The following is a 24,096-nucleotide window of genomic DNA, read 5'->3' on the forward strand; positions in this document are numbered from 1 at the left end:
CATGTTTTTCCAAACAAACATTTATCCACATTAACATGGACCTGTTACTCATTTTGTCTTATTAATGTGCAAGTTTTAAGTGCTTTCCTTCCTGCAAAGTATGCATAACACTTTGTTGGTAATGTGTTTTTTTTTAACTCAAATTTCCCATTGATAGGACAAATGTGCTGTTTTGCTTCCTCCATGCAGGTGGTTTGTTTCTGCAACCTGTCACTACCGCATCAATTGTACATATGCACTTGTGCTACTATAACACTACTTGGACAAACTGCCCAATAATGCATTGCTGGAGATTATTTTAAGCGATTTTGAGTGTTTCTACCGTGCTATGGTGTTAAAATGTAATTGTTTATATTTAATTAGATTAATAATGATAATGATGGCTTGTTCCGCATTTATCTGTTAGTTTTAAAACCCCTCATCAAGGGTTGGAATTGGGGGTTAAATCACCAAAATGATTACAGAGCGCGGCCACCGTTGCTGCTCACTGCTCCCCTCCCCTCCTAGTGGGTGGAACAAGAGGATGGGTTAAATGCAGAGGGTAATTTCACCACACCTAGTGTGTGTGAAATTACTTAATAATTAATCATTAATTTAAAAAAATTACCAAAAAAAATTCCAGTTTTTTCTTTTTTTTCTTTTCAGGGTGACCTTGATCTTAAGTGTGTTTTTTAAATATGCTATGGTCCAAAAAAAAAGAAAAAAGACAGCAGGTGTCAACTGGCGCCCCAGGTAACACTTTGGACACCCTTGCATTCTATGGGATAAGAGCAAGCCTCTAAAAAATGAACAACAAAAGCCAGAATCCAATCTTCTGGTCCCCCAGGACATACTTACTGTACTAGTAATAAACCAAGCCTTAATAAAGTAATCTACTGAGAGGTCCCTAAAATAGGGAATCTGCTCATCGGTGCAGATGGAAGCGGCCTCTGATCCAAACCCTCTCTTAGTAGATGACGTTGCACCTTGTCTTAGAGTTTCAGTGATGCTGTTGCCTTGGTAACCATCACTGACAACATGTTTGGCTGGCAGCAGGACTTTTTTTTTTTAATGTTACTGTTTGACTGTTTAACATTCCACATGAACAGGCAGCCTTTAAGTAAATAATTATTGAATTCATTTATTGTAAACGGTCAGTATCATCCATGCATGGTGTGATACGCTTTTTATAGACGGCATTTCACCAAGACACACTCTGGCTGGATTTGGTTGGAATTGTATTTAATTCAAAACAAATGTTTTTTTGTTTTTCTTTAAAGCTTACTTTATTTTTAAATATACACATAACACGTGTGCAAAGTGCATTTCAGAGCACATTAATGAGGTAACGGTGAAGCACGTGATGCATGCAAACAAACAATTAAGTACAAATAAATATCATAAAGCTTTGCAATAATTATTGAATTGCAGTTGTGCTAAAAAACCGCTAGGGGTCACTGCCACACCACATAAATCCGAACATAAACCAGAGTGAACGTTTAATGTTTCGAACTAACTTCAATAGCAACACTTAGCAAATTAACAACGCATAATGGTTGGTTGTTATCCATTACATTGTATCGTTATGTGCTCGTTTTTTCTCAAGTGACATCTCACTCCATCGGAAAGTCTTCAGTGTGGGAATGGACTACATTTCCCAGCATGCATTTGGGGTTCACCATTCCCCTCTTCGGCACAGAACCGCTTCTTAGCGTCTGGATGAAGAGAACAGAGAGACAGCGGCGCGAGCTGTCAATGTCTCGGCGAAAATACTATTTTTTATCGCGTTTTTTGGGGGGGAAACTTTGTATTATGACATTTTTCTTTGTAGTTTATGGTTAGACTTTTAAACTGTGTCATTGTTATGTTATCGAACCACTGATAAAGTGCTTCGAGACAATTCCCAAACACCCACCAGGACACGTTTGTGCTACTTTTCCGGGACACTTGTGGAGTTAAACTGCTGAAGCTTTCCAGCTTCTCTCTGGCGACGTATGAGCTCCTGAAAAGAATAATTTCTATTATATTTGTCAAAAAGTTGTTCCGAGAGCCGTCATGGGCTGCACCATCAGCGCCGAGGACAAAGCTGCGGTGGAGAGAAGCAAGATGATCGATAAAAACCTTCGAGAAGATTTAGAGAAGTCCTTGAGAGAAGTGAAGCTGCTTTTACTCGGTAAGAATCATTCGGACATTGAACGCACCACTTGTAAGTAAGTCATGGTTTTGTTAGTGGGAAGTTGTTTTAATCGTTCTTTCAATTATACAAGCCCACTGTCGCAGATCACCACAGTTTATCCAACCTGACACCTTCTAGATTTACCGATCCATGCATTGCCATTATGGTCAAGGGCGTGTAGAGCAGGGGTGTGACTCCTTGGGCACCTAACAATTCGACCCAGTTCTGATTCCTGGAATGACGATTCGATTTAGAAAAGATTCTCATCCAACACGATTCTCAATTCTACACGATTCCTGATTCAAACCGATTATTTGGTGTAATCATTACATTTAAACTTTTTCAAAACAGATTACAGGTTAAAAAAGCTCTCTCTGGTTGGAGATGGCCTAAAAACATATTTATTAAATTGATTCTTATACGAAAAATCAACTTAATACAACTTTTCTTTTTTTTTTTTTCTTTTTTTTTTTTAATAGATTTTTAAAAATTATGAATCAGCAATTTAGAATCAGGATGAAAAGGAATCGCGATTCGGATGTGAATCAATGTTTTTGTGCACTCCTATTCAGGGGCGCCGAAAAGGGGGGGGTAAAGGAGACGGATTCTAGGGGCCCATGATGGAGGGGGGCCCAGAGAGGCCCCTAATGATGATGCAATTATAATACAGAAAAATAATGACACTGTGTTGGGGGCCTTGTAAAGATTCTTTTCATGGGGCCCAAAATCCCTAGCGGCGCCCCTGCTCCTATTATTTGAAATAATAATTTTAATAAAACTTATTCAAAACAGGTTACAGGATAGAAAAGTTCCTTCTAGTTTCATGGAGATGGCCTAAACATTTATTTTCAAAAATCATTTACTATTAAAAAAAAAAAAAAAAAATTGTGTAAATTTAAAAAAATTATGAATCGATTTAGAATCGGGATGAATAAGAATTACGATTCAGAATCGATTTTTGTGTGCACCCATATTATTTAGTCATTTGGGGGCCCAAGGCAAATCTAGGACTTGGGACCTTCCACAAAACTAGGGATGTTGTGGTATGAAAATTTCATATCGCCGTTATCGTGACCAAAATTATCATGGTTATCATTATTATCTCGGTATTGTTGAATGTGCTCCAAAAGTACTTATACGCACACTGAAATATAGTATTTTTTTTAAAATAACTAAATTAGACACATTTAGATAACTTTCAATTTTGTGTTTCTGTGATAGTGTTTTAGTCTTTGTATTTTATCTGTTCTAATGGCTAAGCTTTTATTGTTTTAAATATTGGTTTGTATAGTAGTGCTTGAAGATTTATTTAAATGAAAAGTTCGTAACAAACAAAATCTATTATTACTGACTACTATGTTCGGCGGTCTTTGAGCGCAGTGTAAAAACACCTATGCCTCGTACAGAACGATCACTCTGTCTAAAAGAGCACAGCTTGTAGGTTCAATATGCACAATTGTAATGGCTTAGTTGCTCAGACAGCAATGTGTTTTAATAAGTTTAGATTGGGGGTATGTCGTTTCTTAATGGGGAAAGACGTTAATGTCTCTTGTTTTCATGTTAGCTTTTAAAGTACCAGTACAATGTAAAAATAAGTTAACTTTATATGCTGAATTGTGTTTCATTTTATCCGTTAAACCATCCATCCATCCATTTTCTACCGCTTATTCCCTTTGGGGTTGCGGGGGGCGCTGGAGCCTATCTCAGCTACAATCGGGCGGAAGGCGGGGTACACCCTGGACAAGTCGCCACCTCATCGCAGGGCCAACACAGATAGACAGACAACATTCACACTCACATCCACACACTAGGGCCAATTTAGTGTTGACAATCAACTTATCCCCAGGTGCATGTCTTTGGAAGTGGGAGGAAGCCATATCCATTTATATATCTCCAATCTGGAAAGTATGTAAAAATATAGTCTAAACATCCACAAAACAGCACAATTTCAAACTGTCATTTTGAATATTCTGTTCTAAAAGACTTTGGCAATTTCCGTAGATTTGGGAACCCCTCTGCTCCCTGTCTTTAGACAGCAGACCAGTCATGCTGGAAATACGTAAGCATGGGAACGAGATGTAATGTTTATCATTCATAATCGCTACGTAGGACAAGAACACATGTTTTAATTGTTTTATGCATTCTGAATCGTAAATAAACGTTCGCAAAAGTGAGCTAACAATAGAGTCAAGGGAGGCTCCTCTATTCCGCCCACAAAGCCCTCTAAATAACCATCCAAAAACCACCAACAATACTCTATTTACATGACCTGAATGTATGGCCAATGTTCTGCGGCTGCCTCTGCTTCGCCTCTAACCTAAATTGGTAAAAGTTAATTGGAGATTATAAATCATGCCTCTCACCTGGATAGTAGAGGAATGACCAACAAGCTGGTCAACTTTGACATCTAATTTAGAGCCCGAAATTGGCAAAAAAAAACGCTTGTTTGCAGTATTTTTTTTAAATCCTTTGAAAAGATTGTGATTAATTCTTCATCCAAATGGGATTATGTGAGTGTCCCAACGATTGGCATCCCAGCGAGAACAGACATTGTACGGTAAGTATTTGTTTTATTAGTTTGTATGTCTTCTTGTTTAGCACTTAGCAATACTGCTGCGGGATAATGTGTTTCACTAAAGCTACATTTATTTAGTACTCGGCTTCTGGCGCTTGATGCTAATCCTCCTTGTGTTCGGGCTCAAAAATATAGGGTTCTGGATCATAATTTGTCCCCAAAAAGTTGTTGTCCCCTCACAAAGTCTGCCATGATTCGTAATTGTTGTTGATGGAAGGAAGTGTGGTTCCCACATGCCTGTCACGGATCACGTGACTGGCTTGATCATTATCGCACAAAAGGACTCAGGAATCTCTGTGAGATTTACTGTATGTTATGTTGATCATATCTACTCGCAAACGTAAGGCTTTTGGCGTTATAAATCAGGTATTTATGCTTATCAATTCAATATAAAGACAACTTGTTTTTCTAGGAGTGGGGGTCCCCACATCTGTGGCCCCTTCCCAAAGTTTTTGTGTTCTCCCATTTTGGGTTTTGAGTTTTTCCTTGCCCGTATGTGGGTTCAGACCAGTGATCTCATTGTGGTTTGTGCAGCACTTCGAGGCACTTGCGATTAAACTGCTATATCAATATACTTTGATTGTGTTGTCCTTGCGATGAGGTGGCGACTTGTCCAGGTTGTACCCTGCTTCTACCCCAGTGCAGCTGGTACAGGTGAGTTGCAATCACGTGACCTAGAGCAGTGGTTCTCAACCTTTTTTCAGTGATGTACCCCCTGTAAACATTTTTTTAATTCAAGTACCCCCTAATCAGAGCAAAGCATTTTTGGTTAAAAAAAAGAGATAAAGAAGTAAAATACAGCACTGTGTCATCAGTTTGTGATTTATTAAATTGTATAACAGTACAAAATATTGCTCATTTGTTGTGGTCTTTCTTGAACTATTTGGAAAAAAATATAAAAATAACTAAAAACTTGTTGAAAAATAAACAAGTGATTCAATTATAAATAAAGATTTCTACACATAGAAGTAATCATCAACTTAAAGTGCCCTCTTTGGAGATTGTAATAGAGATCCATCTGGATTCATGAACTTAATTCTAAACACTTCTTCACAAAAAAATGAAATCTTTAAAATCAATATTTATGGAACATGTCCACAAAAAAAATCTAGCTGTCAACACTGAATATTGCATTGTTGCATTTCTTTTCACAGTTCTTTTTGATAGACATTTAAAAAAAATCTCTCGTACCCCTTGGCATACCTTCAAGTACCCCCAGGGGTACGCGTACCCCCATTTGAGAACCACTGACCTAGAGGCACATCTGGGTTTCAGGCGATGGCTCCCATTAGGCTACTGTTTATTTACTTGAATCCGTGCAGATTTAGGCATATTTGGAAATGTTTAGAGGCAAATATATAAGTGATCATGAAAAAAATATTTAAAATGGGAGAGAGTGGATTTATACACTCTTAACAAATATATATATTTTTTAAGGATTTAAACCATTTATCATCACCAAGACGTTACCGCTCGCCATCAACTTCACTTCATTTGACACACCTCACAGTATTTAAAGAACAAAAAATTGGAGGCACATCATGTCTTTACATATGAGGGGTCAACAAATTAAGCAATAATCTGTAAAAGACACATTTGGAATTATTTATGCATCGGTAAGTAACGTATTTGATTGACATAACGAGTCCCGTGCTGCTGTGATCGTGACGCTAGTGAGAAAAAGGATATGTTTGTTTGAAGTTGAATTCCTGCTACAAATATTAGTCTCATCTACAAGTCATGTCTGCAGTTGTTTTTATGGTGTGAAAATCATATTTTGTCTCATTATTTAGCTATGTGTGCCCCGGTTGTTCAGCAATGTTAGCTAGCAATATCAATATTCAGTGTATGCTGTTGAGCATCTAGTTTATTAATACTTTTAAGGATATTTTATTGATGTTAGCGAATATCACCAGAGACGCTATAATGTGGTCATCTGTGTCGAATAAAGCATTTGGCTTTCCTGTGATACGGTGGATTGGACCAACATGTGACGATCTGTCACTTCACGTCTGTTTATGTTTCCTTAGTTTGTGTTTATTTCCTGTCAGCGCTCTTATTTTTGTTCCATTTCCTGAATGTTTCCCTGAGCGCTCGTTTCATTAAGATATGCTAGCCGCTAAACTCGAGTTTTTAATGCAAACAGGGTGGGCAGACCGATACAAAAATTGATGTAACGATACCAAGTATAGTATTAGTATATAGTCGATCACAAAATTGTATTTTGTTGTTTTTGTTCAGGAACAATAACAACAAAATCGACTTAAAGTCCTTTGCAAGGAGGACTTTAAGTGCAAAAAACAAATGATTTAAATCAGAACCAATAGTAGTTTTTCTATGAATTTAGGTATTTTGCACTATTGATTTTATTTTGATTAAAAACATTTATTTAATAAAAAGGCGTAAGGAAATAATTTAAAAATATCTAATTAAGTATTGTTACATCCGCATCCTGTATTTCTGTCTTATTATAATTGCGATCAAACATTTAATTATTGAAAATTTGAAGTATCAGCATTGTTATCGCCAATATTTCCCCGTCACTACTCGGTATTAGATCAATACCCAAATTTGTAGTATCACCCAAAACTAATGTAACTAAACAATAAGTGTTAAATAATAAATGCTTGTTACATTTTAAGTGTCAAGAGAAACACGTTACACCAAAAAGTTACAAGCTATAAACAGTAAATTCAACAAGTAGATAAATAATAGTTTTGATAAAATAATACAACCCTAAATGATGCAATATGTTACTGCATACCTCAGCAGTCAAATTAGGAGCCTTTGTAAGCTGCTTTTAAATGGTTCTATTATTATTCATTTGCCAAATAATTGTGTGATGTATATTGTTATTGCAGGAGGCTGCAATATATATTGCAATACAGATTTTAGGTCATATTGCCCATTTCTTGTGCAGTTGGACCCGAAGTGACATGTACCGTAGCTCTTTCAATGTGGAAGCCATGTGTGTGACTGGTGGGAAAATGAGAGCTCTTAGCGGTGGCCGTGTTTAAACAAGATAAACTTGAATACAATACTTCTGGAAATAAAAATGTAGCAAATCATCGCATGCAAATAAATAAACTCCTATATTGGACTTTGACAAAGTACAAACTTAAATATTCTGTTTTGAATACAATTCTCCTGAAAAACAAAAATGCACTATTGAGAGGTCTCTTTAGTTTTAGTAAGTGGATAAACGCAGGCTTTTTCACTGTTTGTCATCGTTTTCCACTGTCCTTCTTTCTCATCATACATCAGTGTTTCCCCCAGAAAATGTGTTAGTTAAGGTGATGTCTCTCTCTCTCTCTCTCTCTCTCTCTCTCTCTCTCTCTCTCTCTCTCTCTCTCTCTCTCTCTCTCTCTCTCTCTCTCTCTATATATATATATATATATATATATATGTATATATATATGTATGTGTATAAATATGTGTATTATTATCGGCTGATAAATGCGTTAAAATGTAATATCAGAAATAATCGGTATCGGTTTCTTTATTATCGGTATCGTTTTTTTATTTTTATTATTAAATCAACATAAAAAACACAAGATACACTTACAATTAGTGCACCAACCCAAAAAACCTCCTTCCCCCTTTAAACTCATTCACACTAAAGGGTTGTTTCTTTCTGTTATTAATATTCTGGTTCCTACATTATATATCAATATATATCAATACAGTCTGCAAGGGATACAGTCCGTAAGCACACATGGTTGTGCGTGCTGCTGGTCCACTAATAGTACTAACCTTTAACAGTTAATTTGACTCATTTTCATTAATTACTAGTTTCTATGTAACTGTTTTTATATTGTTTTACTTTATTTTTTAATTCAAGAAAATGTTTTTAGTTTATTTATCTTATTTTATCCATCCATCCATCCATCCATTTTCTACCGCTTATTCCCCTTGGGGTCGCGGGGGGCGCTGGATTTTATTAATATTTAAAAAAAGGACCTTATCTTCACCATACCTGGTTGTCCAAATTAGGCATAATAATGTGTTAATTCCACGACTGTATATATCAGTATCGGTTGATATCGGTATCGGTTGATATCAGTATCGGTAATTAAAGAGTTGGACAATATCGGATATCGGCAAAAAGCCATTTTCGGACATCCCTAATATATACACATACATTTATATATATACATGTATTTTTATATACACACATATATATATATATATATATATATATATATATATATATATATATATATATATATATATATATATATATATATATATATATATATATATATATATGTATATGTATATATATATATATGTATATATATATATATATATATATATATATATATACACATACATATATATATATATAAAATATATATATATATATAAAATATATATATTATATATACATATATATATATATATATATATATGTATATATATATATATATATATATATATATATATATATATATATATATATATATATATATATAAATATACTAGGGCTGCAACTAACGACTAATTTGATAATCGATTAATCTGTCGATTATTACTTCGATTAATCGATTAATAATCGGATAAAAGAGACAAACTACATTTCTATCCTTTCCAGTATTTTATTGGGGGGAAAAACAGCATACTGGCACCATACTTATTTTGACTATTGTTTCTCAGCTGTTTGTAAATGTTGCAGTTTATAAATAAAGGTTTATAAAAAAATAAATAAAAAAAGTAGCCTCTGCGCATGCGCATAGCATAGATTAGGGCTGTGAATCTTTGGGTGTCCCACAATTCGATTCAATATCGATTCTTGGGGTCACGATTCCATTCAAAAAAATGATTTTTTTTCCTGATTCAAAACGATTCTCTATTCTTTCAATACATAGGATTTCAGCAGGATCTACCCCAGTCTGCTGACATGCAAGCAGAGTAGTAGATTTTTGTAAAAAGCTTTTATAAAATTGTAAAGGACAATGTTTTATCAACTGATTGCAATAATGTAAATTTATTTTAACTATTAAATGAACCAAAAATATGACTTATTTTATCTTTGTGAAAATATTGGACACAGTGTGTTGTCAAGCTTGTGAGATGCGATGCAAGTATAAGCCACTGTGACACTATTGTTCTTTTTTTTTTATTTATAAATGTCTAATAATAATGTCAATGAGGGATTTTTAATCACTGCTATGTTGAAATTGTAACTAATATTGATACTGTTGTTGATAATATTCATTTTGTTTCACTACTTTTGGTTTGTTCTGTGTCGTGTTTGTCTCCTTTCAATCACTCTGTTTATTGCAGTTCTGAGTGTTGCTGGGTCAGGTTTGGTTTTGGAATTGGATTGCATTGTTATGGTATTGCTGTGTACTATTTTGTTGGATTGATTAATTACATTAAAAAAAAAAAAAAAAAAAAAAAAAAAAAAAATCGATTTAAAAAAAAAGATAATCGATTCTGAATCGCACAACGTGAGAACCGCGATTCGAATTCTAATCGATTTTTTCCCACACCCCTAGCATAGATCCAACAAATCGATGACTAAATTAATCGCCAACTATTTTTATAATCGATTTTAATCGATTTAATCGATTAGTTGTTGCAGCCCTAGTATATACACATACATATATATACATATGTATGTGTATATCCAGGGGGAAGTGGGCGTCAGGGTGTAACTCATATACGATATATATCTTAATATTTTTTCCGTAAAGTATAAACAAAACACAAAACAGTCCTAGTTACCTGAGATCCTAAGTATGTCATTATTAGTAAGTCAATATTTTGACTTAGTAATTTGATGTTAGTTTGTCTAAATTGTCCGACGATCGCTTTTCTGATGTGTCCATCATGTTCAGAAGTCTCTTCTTTATCTGGACATCTTCTTCTACTGCATTCAGCAACTTTGTCTCCATTGGAAGTTTTCGTTTTAGTCTGTCGTGCTTGTGGCTGTTGAGTTTTGCCTAGTGAAAAAAAATAAAAAATGTATAAGGATTTTTACAAAATTACATTCAATAATCATGAATACATTATTTGGGATAAACCCACTTTAGCACGGTGTAAGATAGTGACATGTTATTTACAACATGTCAAATGGCCCTCAACATTGTCGGGAACCAATGTGTGTCAATAAAGCACTTCGAGGTATTTTAATTTTGACAGAGAAAAAAAACATTTAATGCAACTGCAGTTTTACTTATCTCAATATTATTTATTACAAAAAACTATTCAAAGCATTTTTAATACAACCCTATTTAAATACATCTAAAACAGCTGAAATGTAATATATGTTTGCCATCTTGACTTCTGATTCTAAAGCAAGTATTTTTGTCACACTGTTGTCAAACAATGATCATATTCAAACAAATGGGCAAAATATGATTCCACATTGTTGAAAGTGGTCATCTGAGAGCATTTGTAATTGCAGTGCAGTTCATATAAAAATGTTTTGATGCCCCATCTATCTGCCTTTTAACAATATTGCTTCCTAGCAATGAAGTTAGCGCCCACATAACTGAAGTATCTTTTAGGTAGTTTGAACAAAAACGTTAGCCTCTTTTCCTCTCCACTTTAGTAACTTCACTTCCTTCGGATAAAAACCTCTCACAACCGCACCAACAGGTTTGTGTTGGTATGTCTTCCTGAATCAAGTCTGCACATGCAAAGTAGCGTAGAAAAGTCCATCGTGCGAGTAAGGAGGGGGATGATGTCGAATAAATCATATGTGATACTGATTCAGCATTTTAATGTATCTTAATTTATCTTAAAGTGCATGAATTAAAACAAAAACCTAAATAATTGTTTTCAATAGAAAAAATCTTTATTAATCATTATTTATGAGACATTTTGGAGCCCTTGGCAACTGCCTGTGTTGGCCTAATTGATAGTCCGCCTCTGATTATGGTCATGGGAGAGCTGGAGTCTATCCCAGCCGACACCCTTGACTTCGGGTGTTGGTCGCCAGCCAAATGCAGGGCGCATGTAGACTCACATTCACACCTATGGACAATTATTCTCAGAGCATTCAATTGATTTTATCGCATTTAATAGTCGACTAGTGGACTAAATTTGACCATTCTAAGGCTAAGACTAGGTCTGACCAATTTAAGTCTATGAGCATGAACTGATGAAGCCTACTAGGATGAGAGGTGAAACATCTTCTAAGACAAATCAAATAGTCCAGTTGCGATCGATTGAATGCTCTGAGAATACAATGACCTGAATGAATGAGAACATCTATACTGTAGATATATATATATATATATATATATATATATATATATATATATATATATATATATATATATATATATATATATATATTTAAGAGTCTGCAATTAAGCTGACAATACGTTGAAATGTGTGAGGAAGTCTAAGTACCTATAGAAAACCCACACATGGGGTGACCATGCAAACTCCACAAAGCGATGCCCAAATGGAGATTGGAACCTAACCTTGAGTCTTCTGAGTATGAGGCTCACATGCTAACCATTTGACCAGAGTGCATATTTTCCCATTCATTCTAATGGACATGTACAGTATGTGCATTAAACCACCATTAGAGCGTACTTTCTCTATCCAATGGTGAAGTTGGTTTTATCCAGGGTTGTTTAAATGTTTTCCACTTAGAGGAACACACTTAAAAAGTCAAAGCATGCAGGGGGCTGTTTTAGTATGTTTTTATTTTGTAAAAAAAAAACCAACTAAAAACAAACAAAAACAAAACTTTGTGTTGGGTTTGTGTTATAGGGTGCAAAGTTATTAGCATCAAAATGGCAGCTTTTTCTCATTATACGTCTTTTTGATTTAAATGTTATTGTTTTTGGTTGGATTTTGTTTTGACAATAGGCTGTGGTCCGACAAAACTCAAGCTGTGGGCAACAAATAGCCCCGGGGCCACACTTTGGACACCCCTGGTTTAACCATTCTTTTATTTTCAAACTTTTAGAAACCATCCATTGTTGATACTGCTTGTCCACATTATTGTCCTAGGTGTGCTGGAGCTTATTCTAGCTGACTTTGGTCGAGTGGCTGAATATATACAGTATATACAATGGAACTCACATTATCAAAATTTTGAGACTACAATTAACCCAACATGCATGTTTTTGGAACAAAGGGGAGACTGGAGTACGTTGCGAAAACCCATGCAAGCACGGTGAGAACATGTAAAAAGAATATTCCAAATTAGCTTCTAATCATAGATAGCCATTCAGCTTTGGAATTTCAATTCAATTGATTGAAATAATTTGTGAGAAGCTCTGCCATCCGGGGGGAGCTCAAAGTAAAGCCGCTGCTCCTCCACATCGAGAGAAGCCAGATGAGGTGGTTCGGACATCTGGTCAGGATGCCACCCGAACGCCTTCCTAGGGAGGTGTTTAGGGCACGTCCGACCGGTAGGAGGCCATGGGGAAAACCCAGGACACGTTGGGAAGACTATGTCTCCCGGCTGGCCTGGGAACGCCTCGGGATCCCCCGAGAAGAGCTGGAGGAAGTGGCTGGGGAGAGGAAAGTCTGGGATTCCCTGCTTAGGCTGCTGCCCCCGCGACCCGACCTCGGACAAGCGGAAGAAGATGGATGGATGGATGGAATTTGAATTCAAATTTAATTGAATCCTCCCCACAGGATGCTGTATCGGAATTACAGGAAGTAAAATTAAATGTATTGCAATTAAGAGAAATCATGCATAGCCACACAGTGAATTACTGGCTAATAATTGCATTACTTTGTGTAAAACTACAGGCAATTTACTGCGACTTAGGTAAAACAAGGCACTGTAATTCTGCATTTAAACACTGTAATCACAGCTCTAAACTTACATTTATAGTCTGTCGATGTTACTGTGAAAGTAATGCAAATATTAGCCTGTAATTTACTTTTAATTTACAAATTATTTTTTTACCGCGCAAGTAACAGGAAGAATGTTTCATGTTTAAAAAGGTTTTGGCTTAAATACTAAAAATACTTTACAAACACTGAACATAAATTCCTTCATTTTGAATACTAGGATAAAGTAAAGCATCCTGAGAAATGAATTGTTTTTCCACCATTTCCCATTTTTTGAAAGTTACAATACATCAAATTGAATGATCTGTTTATCAAACATACTTTTATAAAATATGTAAAACGGTTATGTATGGAATATACTGTATAGCATGGTTCTCAAATTATCAATTGGAATTTCATGGAATTCTCCTTCCTTCAATTTGAATTTCAATTTCAATTTAACTTTCTGTTTGTGGAATTAAATTGGAATGAGACATTTGAAACATTCTCAATTCAGAGTTTTGCGCCAGCCTGGTGCATGCTCACCACTATTTTTCGATGTGATCCCAACCTTTGAGAGGAATATTGCAAAATATATCTACATTATTTAGAGACCTAATCTGGTTTATGTTAGAGCTCAAGTAAGTTGTGTACATGTTCCAGATAAAACTGTGACAAAAACATGTCATACAATAGAGCTACAGGACTCTGCAACAAATGCAAATTACAATGTTCTCATAATTAAGATTGCGATTCTCTGGAACAGTTTTTCTCTTTCTCTTTCTCTACATGTAGCTTTCTCTCTCTCTCTCTCTCTCTCTCTCTCTCTCTCTCTCTCTCTCTCTCTCTCTCTCTCTCTCTCTCTCCCTCTCTCTCTCTCTCTCTCTCTCCCCCCCCCCCCCCCCCCCCCCCCCTCTCTCTCTTTCTCTCTCTTTCTCTCTCTCACTCTCTGTCTCTGTCTCTGTCTCTCTCCCTCTCTGTCTCACACACACATACACAACTTTTAGGGCAATGTGCATTTGAAGAAATCATACATTTTTTGTTATGATTATGATTATTATTAAACATTAATAATAGCACTATTTGACTGTTATTGTTTTTGTTCTGTTTAAAGAAACATCCAATGGTATTAATGCCGTTCTTAATGGGAGATCCTGAAAGAACAGTTTAAGAAAATGTTTTCAATGAAATTAATAGGAAGACAAAATAATCAATCAAGTCAATACAAAATGGTCACTCACTCCACACTTTATTCAAAAAGACAAGTAAAAAAAAAAAAAAGGTAAATTAATTAATACGATTGCCTAATGTGGGGCGGGCTGATGAATATTAGCCAGCGCGCTTTGTCAGCCAGGGCAGCAGGGTCAGGGCCAACTGGTCCTGGCAGCCATCAAGCTTAAGTGTAAGTCATCGTGTATAGTATTTAGTTGTGATGCAGCTCGTTTTTTTTAAATCTTCAACATTGTAACTTAGATCACATGTTAGCGTGAATTGAGATTATGTTTTTCCCCAACGCATCCTTGTAGGATACATTCAATCATGGATGAGAAGCACAGACATGCTGAAATTGGTTGGATGCTCCAGTTTACACCCTCTGTGCGTTTGCCAGCATTTTTTCTCCAAATAGAACCAGCTTTCCAAATGAACCAAGAGTGACATCTTCATGGTTGCATGTGTTATCTTGTATCGAAATTACAAAGAGTAAGTGAGAGAGCGTTGTTTCTGCTTATCATCTTCTGCCAGGACCTATTGATATGACTAGGTCACCAATAAATGCAAGTCTAATTGTCTGGATGGGGACAGGAGTCAGCACAGATGTTAAAAGTCCCAGGAGTTGAAAAGACAATTTAAACTAACCGATAAGTGAAATCTAGTCTACAACTGATTAGTGATCAGGTTGTCAAGCAAGAGGGCAGCCCTACAAGGTACTGCAGATAGGTCGGCAACCAGTCGGAAGGTATAGTATTTACAAAAAATCTCACTACACATACAAGGAAAATGGAGAAAAATATAGTGTTTTGCAGCTCTGGTAGCCTTTCAACAAAGAGTGGGAGTATCTGTGGATTTTTTTTCTGAACCTTTATGAGCTCCCAAGACTGATGTCTGACGAAAGTGAAAGTGAATGAAAAATTAAAGTATGACCTATAAGTCAGATTCATTTTATATATGTCACACAGGTCAGTGCGCTCTTCAGAATACTCGCGGTAACTTAGGGTTTTAAGCCGAATCTTCCATCATCAGGAATCAATTTGGTACACACCTTTAGTGGAATGACAAGCATGTGTCTGTAAAATTTGGGCAAGGATTCATTGACAAACATGGCCACCATCAGGCATAAAGTTTTTGCAGAGGTACAGGTCGGACTTAGAAACTAATTGAAATAGGTATGTATCGATCAGCCAGAGATCAGTATCAGACAATTTTAGTGAAAAAGTATGTGCTCACCATTGACAATTAATGACTTTTATTGCAGATCACAAACACTGATCCCCCCTGGCTGACACTGTATTTATGTTTAGTCCCCCGGTTGACAGGCAGCTAGCAGCTAATTGTGTACAGTCGTGGTCAAAAGTTTACATACACTTGTAAAGAACATAATGTCATGGCTGTCTTGAGTTTCCAATAATTTCTACCATTCTTATTTTTTAGTGATAGAGTGATTGGAGCACATAGTTGTTTGTCACAAAAAACATTCATGAAGTTTGGTTCTTTTATGAATTTATTATAGGTCTACTGAAAATGTGACTGTCTGCTGGGTCAAAAGTATACATACAGCAACATACCTTATCAATGTTGGTGGTGTAGAAAAGTTACAATCAAATCAAATTAGCCTCATGGCATGGCGTCTTAACTTCATGTGAATGATTATGATTGACGACACCTGTTGACTTCTCTGAGCCCATTTGAATGGGGCTCATGTGATGCAGTCATTAGACTCGGTTACAAACACGACAATGGGAAAGACAAAGGAACTCAACTCAGATCTGAAAAAATGAATCATTGCCTTGAACAAGTCAGGGAAGTCACTTGGAGCCATTTCAAAGCAGCTTAAGGTGCCAAGAGCAACAGTGCAGACAATTTTTCGTAAGTATAAAGTGCATGGCACAGTTTTGTCACTGCCACGGTCAGGAAGAAAACGCAAGCTATCATCTGCTGCTGAGAGACAATTGGTCAGGTTAATCAAGAGTCAATCGAGAACCACCAAAAATCAGGTCTGCAATGAATTGGAAGCTACTGAAACACAGATGTCAGTGTCTACAGTCAAGCGTGTTTTGCATCGCCATGGACTGAGAGGCTACCATGCAAGAAGGAAGCCCTTGCTCCAGAAGCAGCACCTTAAGGCTTGTCTAAACTTTGCTGCTGATCACATGGACAAAGATAAGACCTTCTGGAGTAAAGTTCTGTGGTCAGATGAAACAAAAATTTAGCTGTTTGGCCACAATACCTAGCAATATTTTTGGAGGAGAAAGGAACACCATGAAAACCATTCCTACCATCAAGCATGGTGGTGGTAGTGTTATGCTCTGGGCCTGTTTTGCTGCCAATGGAACTGGTGCTTTACATAGAGTAAATGGGACAATGAAAAAGGAGGATTACCTCAAAATTCTTCAGGACAACCTAAAATCATCAGCCCGGAGGTTGGGTCTTGGGCGTAGTTGGGTGTTCCAACAGGACAATGACCCCAAACACATGTCAAAAGCGGTAAATTAATGGCTAAATCAGGCTAGAATTAAGATTTTAGAATTACCTTCCCAAAGTCCTGCATTAAAACCCATTGAGAACATGTGGACAATGCTGAAGAAACAAGTCCATGTCATAAAACCAACAAATTTAGCTGAACTGCACCAATTTTGTCAAAAGAAGTGGAGCTTGTGGATGGCTACCAAAAGTGCCTTATTGCAGTGAAACTTGCCAAGGGACATGTAACCAAATATTAACATTGCTGTATGTATACTTTTGACCCAGCAGATTTAGTCACATTTTCAGTAGACCCATAATAAATTCATAAAAGAACCAAACTTCTGTGGACAAGCAGTATGTGCTCCAATCTCTCTATCACAAAAAAATAAGTTGTAGAAATGATTGGAAACTCAAGACAGCCGTGACATTATATTCTTTACAAGTGTATGTAAACTTTTGACCACGACTGTATGTCTATACACAGTGTGGAGCCACTCCCCTAAGCAAGAAATATGTGCTAAGTAAAGTGAGTGATTAGGTCGATATTTTGGTTTTGGTTAATGTTTACAAGCTCGGGGAATAATTCCCTAAACACAGGAGGTCTTTCAGGGCAAAAAACAAAGGATTTAAATGAGTAATACATACTAATTTTTGCTTTTGTTTAGTTACTGTGTACTGTTGATTTTGTTTTGCTCAAACAATTGTGTGTAATAAAAGAGAGAGAAGAACTAGTTTAAATATTGTGTTGATAATGTTACACTGTCAATAACGCTCACCATAAGTGAATTGAAAAATGTACAGTTAATACATATGATTGGTATTGGTATCGGCAATCTCCTTAATGGATGATCATATTGGCAGCAAAATAAAACCTGAACGGAAGATCCCTAAATCGGATCTTTGAATCGTATCCTTGAATTGCACATACTTCATTGACTAATCTAAAACATTGATGATATTTTTATTAAATATATGCTAATATGTATTCCAAAGCATTTTGAACATAACCTATAGTAGCTGACGCAAATGTCTTATACATCCATGTGTTGGTAGGCAAGACAATAGACACACAAAAATAGGTACAATAGGTAGGTAGAATATTTACTTTAAGAAAATAAGTAGGCAATCAGCTAAGCTAAGGTTGATGGTCAGAATGGTAAGAAAACCAAGCAGGCTTATATGAGAATGGCCAGCCATGCTAAATAGAGAGGTAATATAAATGGATTGATATTCCTTGAATCCTTAGATTATTTTATTACATTGTGTCCATTCCAAAGAAGTTTGTAGTTGTGCTCATTGTTGCTTTATTTCTATTCAGTGACAACAGACTCAGCTCTGCATCAATTTTTCTGGAGGAGAACCTTTGTAACATGACCTACTGCTATATGATTAGATGGGAACATGGTATCAGGATCTACATGATGATACCATTAAAATGCATGACGTGGAGTACAGACGCATTTATTAAAGTTATTATCATGCATGACTTACCTCGTCATGTCTATAAAGATGAAAATCTATAAGATGTTGTTTGAAGAAATCAGCCTTGCTGCGTCACATTGACAATTGGCCCTAGTATTGCTGATTATTGGATATTTAGATGTTTTTATAGATGGTTTGTTGTATATTAAAATTAAACGATGGTTGAATCTTACACATGATAGATTTACTGTAAATTCCAATAGTAATCGTCATAACATGAGTCTCAAGAAAAATACGATATGTTCTATGGAGTTTTCATGCTTAGTTCTCTGTTTTTGCTCTGCATGACATTCCTGATAAATATATGTTTACCACATGTTGAGTAGTTTGCCATTAAGCTTTTTATCTTCCATGTTTGCTGTGCTTTTTCTTTAAACTTGATCTGCAGAATACTGTAGTACAAATCGATTCTTGCAAGTACTCAATCTCTGTTCATTGTCTAAACTGGAGCAGGTTTCTTGTACTGTAGTCTAGCTCCCTCAATTTATGTACTGTACTGGTGCAAAACTGAGAGCTTATGGTAGAGAATCTTTCAATGTATGCTTTTAGTCACAAAGTTGAAGGTGAAACTTTTTTTCCCCACATATTTCAGCAATCCTAGATAGTGCGGGGATAAAAGAGAGCTATGTGAGGAAAAGAGGGGAGGGCAGTAAAGGTTTTTGCACTTAACTACAAAAACTGGAAAGATAACACATTTTACAAAGTAAAATGGTTTTCTGTTGGCCCATAAACAGCTCTTCACATTTAAAGAAAAGCTTTAAAATTCTTGTTAAATGAGGCTTTGTGGGAATTCCTGCATGTGGTTGGACAAATGTGAATGCAAAGTCAATCTGGCAGGAGGCAATGGTGATAATCAGCCAAAAATGCAATGAATGGTACAGAACCAGAAAAAGGGGTCATTGCATTTTGCCTAATCAATACGTTTTTGCATTTAACTGTCAATTAACATTTAGCAAATCTTTAGTCCCTTTACAAAATGTCATCTGCTTTAAAAAAAAAAGTGCTCCACCATTAAGAGAACAACTTTAACATGTACAGTACGACTGTACATTCGATCATACATAGATCAAGCTATGATTCTTTTTCCGGGCCACTTTGCCTACATTATCCTGCCAGTTGTTACCAGGCAGATTTCATCAGCCACAATTATGACTGTCCCCATAGGTCAATTAAAACAATAGCAATTGCCAGTCAGGCCCATTAGCCTGGTGGAGAATTGACTGGAAGAGAAAGTCTGACAGACTTACACTAAGGGAATGATTCCAAAAGCCCTGCTATAAAGATGAAACATGTTTATACTACGACTGCTGTAGCTATCGTGTATTTTAGTAATTGAGTAATCTATCGATTAATTTGTTTGATTAATCGAGTAATTGGACAATACACATATTATAGCCTCGATGCGCATTTTAGAGAAAATAAATGAAACAAGCAAAAAATTTTCTGCTTGCCATAACCTTTAGTCTTTGTTGAAGTAAATGCACATCACCAACATTAAAATTGCACTTTTAACATGTGTAATTAATAACAATGTGGTGGTAAAAACCCTTTTTCAATCAATCAATGTTTATTTATATAGCCCTAAATCACAAGTGTCTCAAAGGGCTGCACAAGCCACAACGACATCCTCGGTACAAAGCCCACATAAGGGCAAGGAAAAACTCACCCCAGTGGGACGTCGATGTGAATGACTATGAGAAACCTTGGAGAGGACCGCATATGTGGGTAACCCCCCCCTCTAGGGGGGGGGGGGGGGGGTTACCATTTGCCATTATTCACACACCATCGCTTTCATGTGTGCTCCGTTTCATCACTCTACTGGGGTGCGGAAGTTATTTCCGTGTAAAGTTTCGGGCACTCCATGCGGCCCGTATTTTGGCAATCCTTATTAGTTACACTCATTTTGAAGATTAATTGAAGCAACAGATAATAAATCAAAGCTTTTTTCGAACTGAATTAATCGATTAATCGTTGCAGCCGTAGTTTATTCACACACACAGCCCTGCTCTGTATCATTAAAAAGCACTTTTGCCTGTGGTAGTATATCATAGTTTTGTTTTTGGTTGGTAAAAATTAAGTTCTGTGTATGGTGCAATTGCATGTACCATTGTTAGTGTTGTGGTCCACACAGCTGACTTATAGTCGAATGGTCTCATCATTAACAAACAATCCTTACTTTTAAGCCTTATAATATGTCTATCTTTTTTTTTCGCACTAACTTGGACTCCACAAAATATATTAAAGAGGAATTGTGAATGTTGTCTGTCTATCTGTGTTGGCCCTGTGATGAGGTGGCGACTTGTCCAGGGTGTACCCCGCCTTCCGCCCGAATGCAGCTGAGATAGGCTCCAGCACCCCCGCGACCCTAAAAGGGACAAGCGGTAGAAAATGGATGGGATGGATGGAATTGCTGATGCCTGGAGGATTAGAAATAAGACATATTCTTTCCGTTAGATTTTTATAATAATTTATTTTATTATTTTATATTATTTTATGAAAATAAGTGTACCTGTGCTGATTTACACTTGTGGTATTTTGTTAAAACAAACTGATTTATTTTAAAGGGTGTTGAGATTTCCCTGTTATCCGTTCAGTGCAAGAAAACCGCTGATGCATCATGTATAGCTTGAATGTTGAAATTCTGTAAAAGTCCTCTCATGGGAAGTGATTCACCCACCCAAAATTGCAACACCTCTGATGTCTACATCATTTGCGCAAACCGTCAAAATTGAGCTCTTACTACAGTGGAGTCTTTGTCGAAATGATATGTTCTGTTTGGCTGAGGGGTTTCTTTTGTCCTTATTTGATCATCTTTACAGCATAAGCTCATTTTGACAGCATGGTGTGTGACAGATGTATACAGTAGATTGCTATGTTTTATGACATAATCGTTTTCCTTTCCCTCTTCCCAGGTGCTGGAGAATCTGGGAAAAGCACACTAGTGAAGCAGATGAAGTAAGCCTAAAACAAAGTTGAAGCCAGTTCTGTTTGGAACTCTATTGTCAGTGGTCACAAACAGGGTTCATCTATGTGGAAATGAGAGTACATCGGGGCACAGCAAAAAGCTCCCCATTTTGCACAACATGCAAAACAAAGGCCACAGAGGGCAGTCATAGCCTGGCAAGACATGAATAGACTCCACCGTTTCCCACATTACCCATGCTGCGTGCTCACTGGAGCTCAAATTCCAGCTCTAATGACAGCATTGCAGGAAATGTTGCAGATCGCTAACATGTCCCACATTAGTACAATCGTTGGTCACAGTTTTAAATATTTATACAATCTCTGAAAGCTTGTTGGGATTTGTTTTTTTTCTGTGTTTGCTAGAATCATTCACGAAGATGGCTACTCAGAGGAGGAGTGCAGTCAGTACAAAGTGGTAGTCTACAGCAACACCATCCAGTCCATCATGGCCATTGTCCGGGCCATGGGGCGCCTAAAGATTGAGTTTGGGGATGAGGCCCGGGCGGTAAGATAACAATACTAAAATACCTTATTTTTCGGACTATAAGTCGCAGTTTTTTTCATAGTTTGGCCGGGGGTGCGACTTATGTGTGAAATTATTAACACATTACCGTGAAATATCAAATAATATTATTTAGCTCATTCACGTAAGAGACTAGACGTACAAGATTTCATGGGATTTAGCGATTAGGAGTGACAGATTGTTTGGTAAACGTATGGCATGTTCTATATGTTATAGTTTTTTGAATGACTCTTACCATAATATGTTACGTTAACATACCAGGCACGTTCTCAGTTGGTTATTTATGCGTCATTTAACGTACACTTATTCAGCCTGTTGTTCACTATTCTTTATTTATTTCAAATTGCCTTTCAAATGTCTATTCTTGGTGTTGGGTTTTATCAAATACATTTCCCCCAAAAATGTGACTTATACTCCAGTGCGACTTATATATGATTTTTTCCTTCTTTATTATGCATTTTCGTCCGGTGCAATTTATACTCCGGAGCGACTTATAGTCCGAAAAATGCGGTACTTAAAGGGGAACTGCACTTTTTTGGAATTATGTAAGACAAGCACACATATGCTTTTATTTTTTTCTGAATTCTAACTAGTAAATAAATGCGATCAAAAGTCTGCATACAATGGAGCCTATCAGAGTCGCTCTATTCTGCCTATGAAGTGCTTAAAACATCCAAACGCCTCCATCAAGGTTTTATATACACCCTGTAAGTATATTTGTAATGTAGTAACAGGCACATTCATAACATGTCAAATTTACGTGTTTTGATCCATTTTAAACATACGGCATCACTACGTATCACTTACTGTACAATGTTTGCTGTCACTAGAATGCCAACTGTTAGGACGTTGTTATATGAAGATGAAGAATGGCTCATAATCTTCACTAAGAAAAAATGGGGTGGACAAGCGTCTTTTCAGGTCTTTCTTGCCATTCCCGGGTCTAAATTGGATGCCAAAGTTGCTGTCACTAGAATGCTAACTGTTAGGACGTTGTTATATTGCCGTTAAGATGAAGAATGGCTCATAATCCTCACTAAGAAAAAAGTGGGGTGGACAAGCATCTTTTCAGGTTTTTCTTGACATTCCCGGGTCTAAATTGGATGCCAAAGTTGACCATTTTGTCTGATTATGTTCTTATCCGGGCTTCACGGTGGCAGAGGGGTTAGTGCATCTGCCTCACAATACGAAGGTCCTGAGTAGTCTTGGGTTCAATCCCGGGCTCGGGATCTTTCTGTGTGGAGTTTGCATGTTCTCCCCGTGACTGCGTGGGTTCCCTCCGGGTACTCCGGCTTCCTCCCACCTCCAAAGACATGCACCTGGGGATAAGTTGATTGGCAACACTAAATTGGCCCTAGTGTGTGAATGTGAGTGTGAATGTTGTCTGTCTATCTGTGTTGGCCCTGCGATGAGGTGGCGACTTGTCCAGGGTGTACCCCGCCTTCCGCCCGATTGTAGCTGAGATAGGCTCCAGCGCCCCCCGCGACCCCAAAGGGAATAAGCGGTAGAAAATGGATGGATGGATGGATGTTCTTATCCTTCTACAGTCCAGGTAAGAGGCATGATATCCACCCATCCATTTTCTACCGCTTGTCCCTTTCAGGGTCGCAGGGGGAGTGCGGAGGGGGGGCTATCTCAGCTGCATTGGGGCGGAATGCGGGGTATATGATGTAGAATAAATGTTTACGAGCTCTGAGGCGAGAAAGTAGCTCACCAGCCGATGATGTCAACAAAGCAGCAACTCGCTTGTTAGTTCTCTGTGACATTACGCCGCTAAAAAAGGTTTGCCTGCGTTAGCGCTTATAATAACAATATCACTAATACTTGGTTAAAATTGCAGTCACAAAATGTAAATGTAGTATTGTTGGCGCTTTTTGGATGTTTTTTTAGAGGGCTTTATGGGCGGAAAAGAGGACCTCCCATTGGTTTCAATCTAAGCAAATTTTATTGACGTTTATTTACGAG

General features: G+C 36.9%; 1 protein-coding gene across 1 annotated transcript in view; it reads left to right on the forward strand.

The window, feature by feature from the left end:
* Positions 1-1,668: 1,668 nt before the first annotated feature.
* gnai3 (guanine nucleotide binding protein (G protein), alpha inhibiting activity polypeptide 3) overlaps positions 1,669-24,096 on the forward strand; it is a 38,260-nt gene continuing 15,832 nt past the window's right edge. Inside the window, exons 1-3 of the mRNA XM_061987726.1 lie at positions 1,669-2,152; positions 21,557-21,599; positions 21,972-22,113. Of these exons, the coding sequence (XP_061843710.1) occupies positions 2,035-2,152; positions 21,557-21,599; positions 21,972-22,113 (303 nt within the window). The 5' untranslated portion in view covers positions 1,669-2,034. The remainder of the gene's footprint in view (positions 2,153-21,556; positions 21,600-21,971; positions 22,114-24,096) is intronic.

This window comes from Nerophis lumbriciformis, linkage group LG01 (assembly GCF_033978685.3).
Source record: "Nerophis lumbriciformis linkage group LG01, RoL_Nlum_v2.1, whole genome shotgun sequence".
Taxonomy (NCBI): domain Eukaryota; kingdom Metazoa; phylum Chordata; class Actinopteri; order Syngnathiformes; family Syngnathidae; genus Nerophis; species Nerophis lumbriciformis.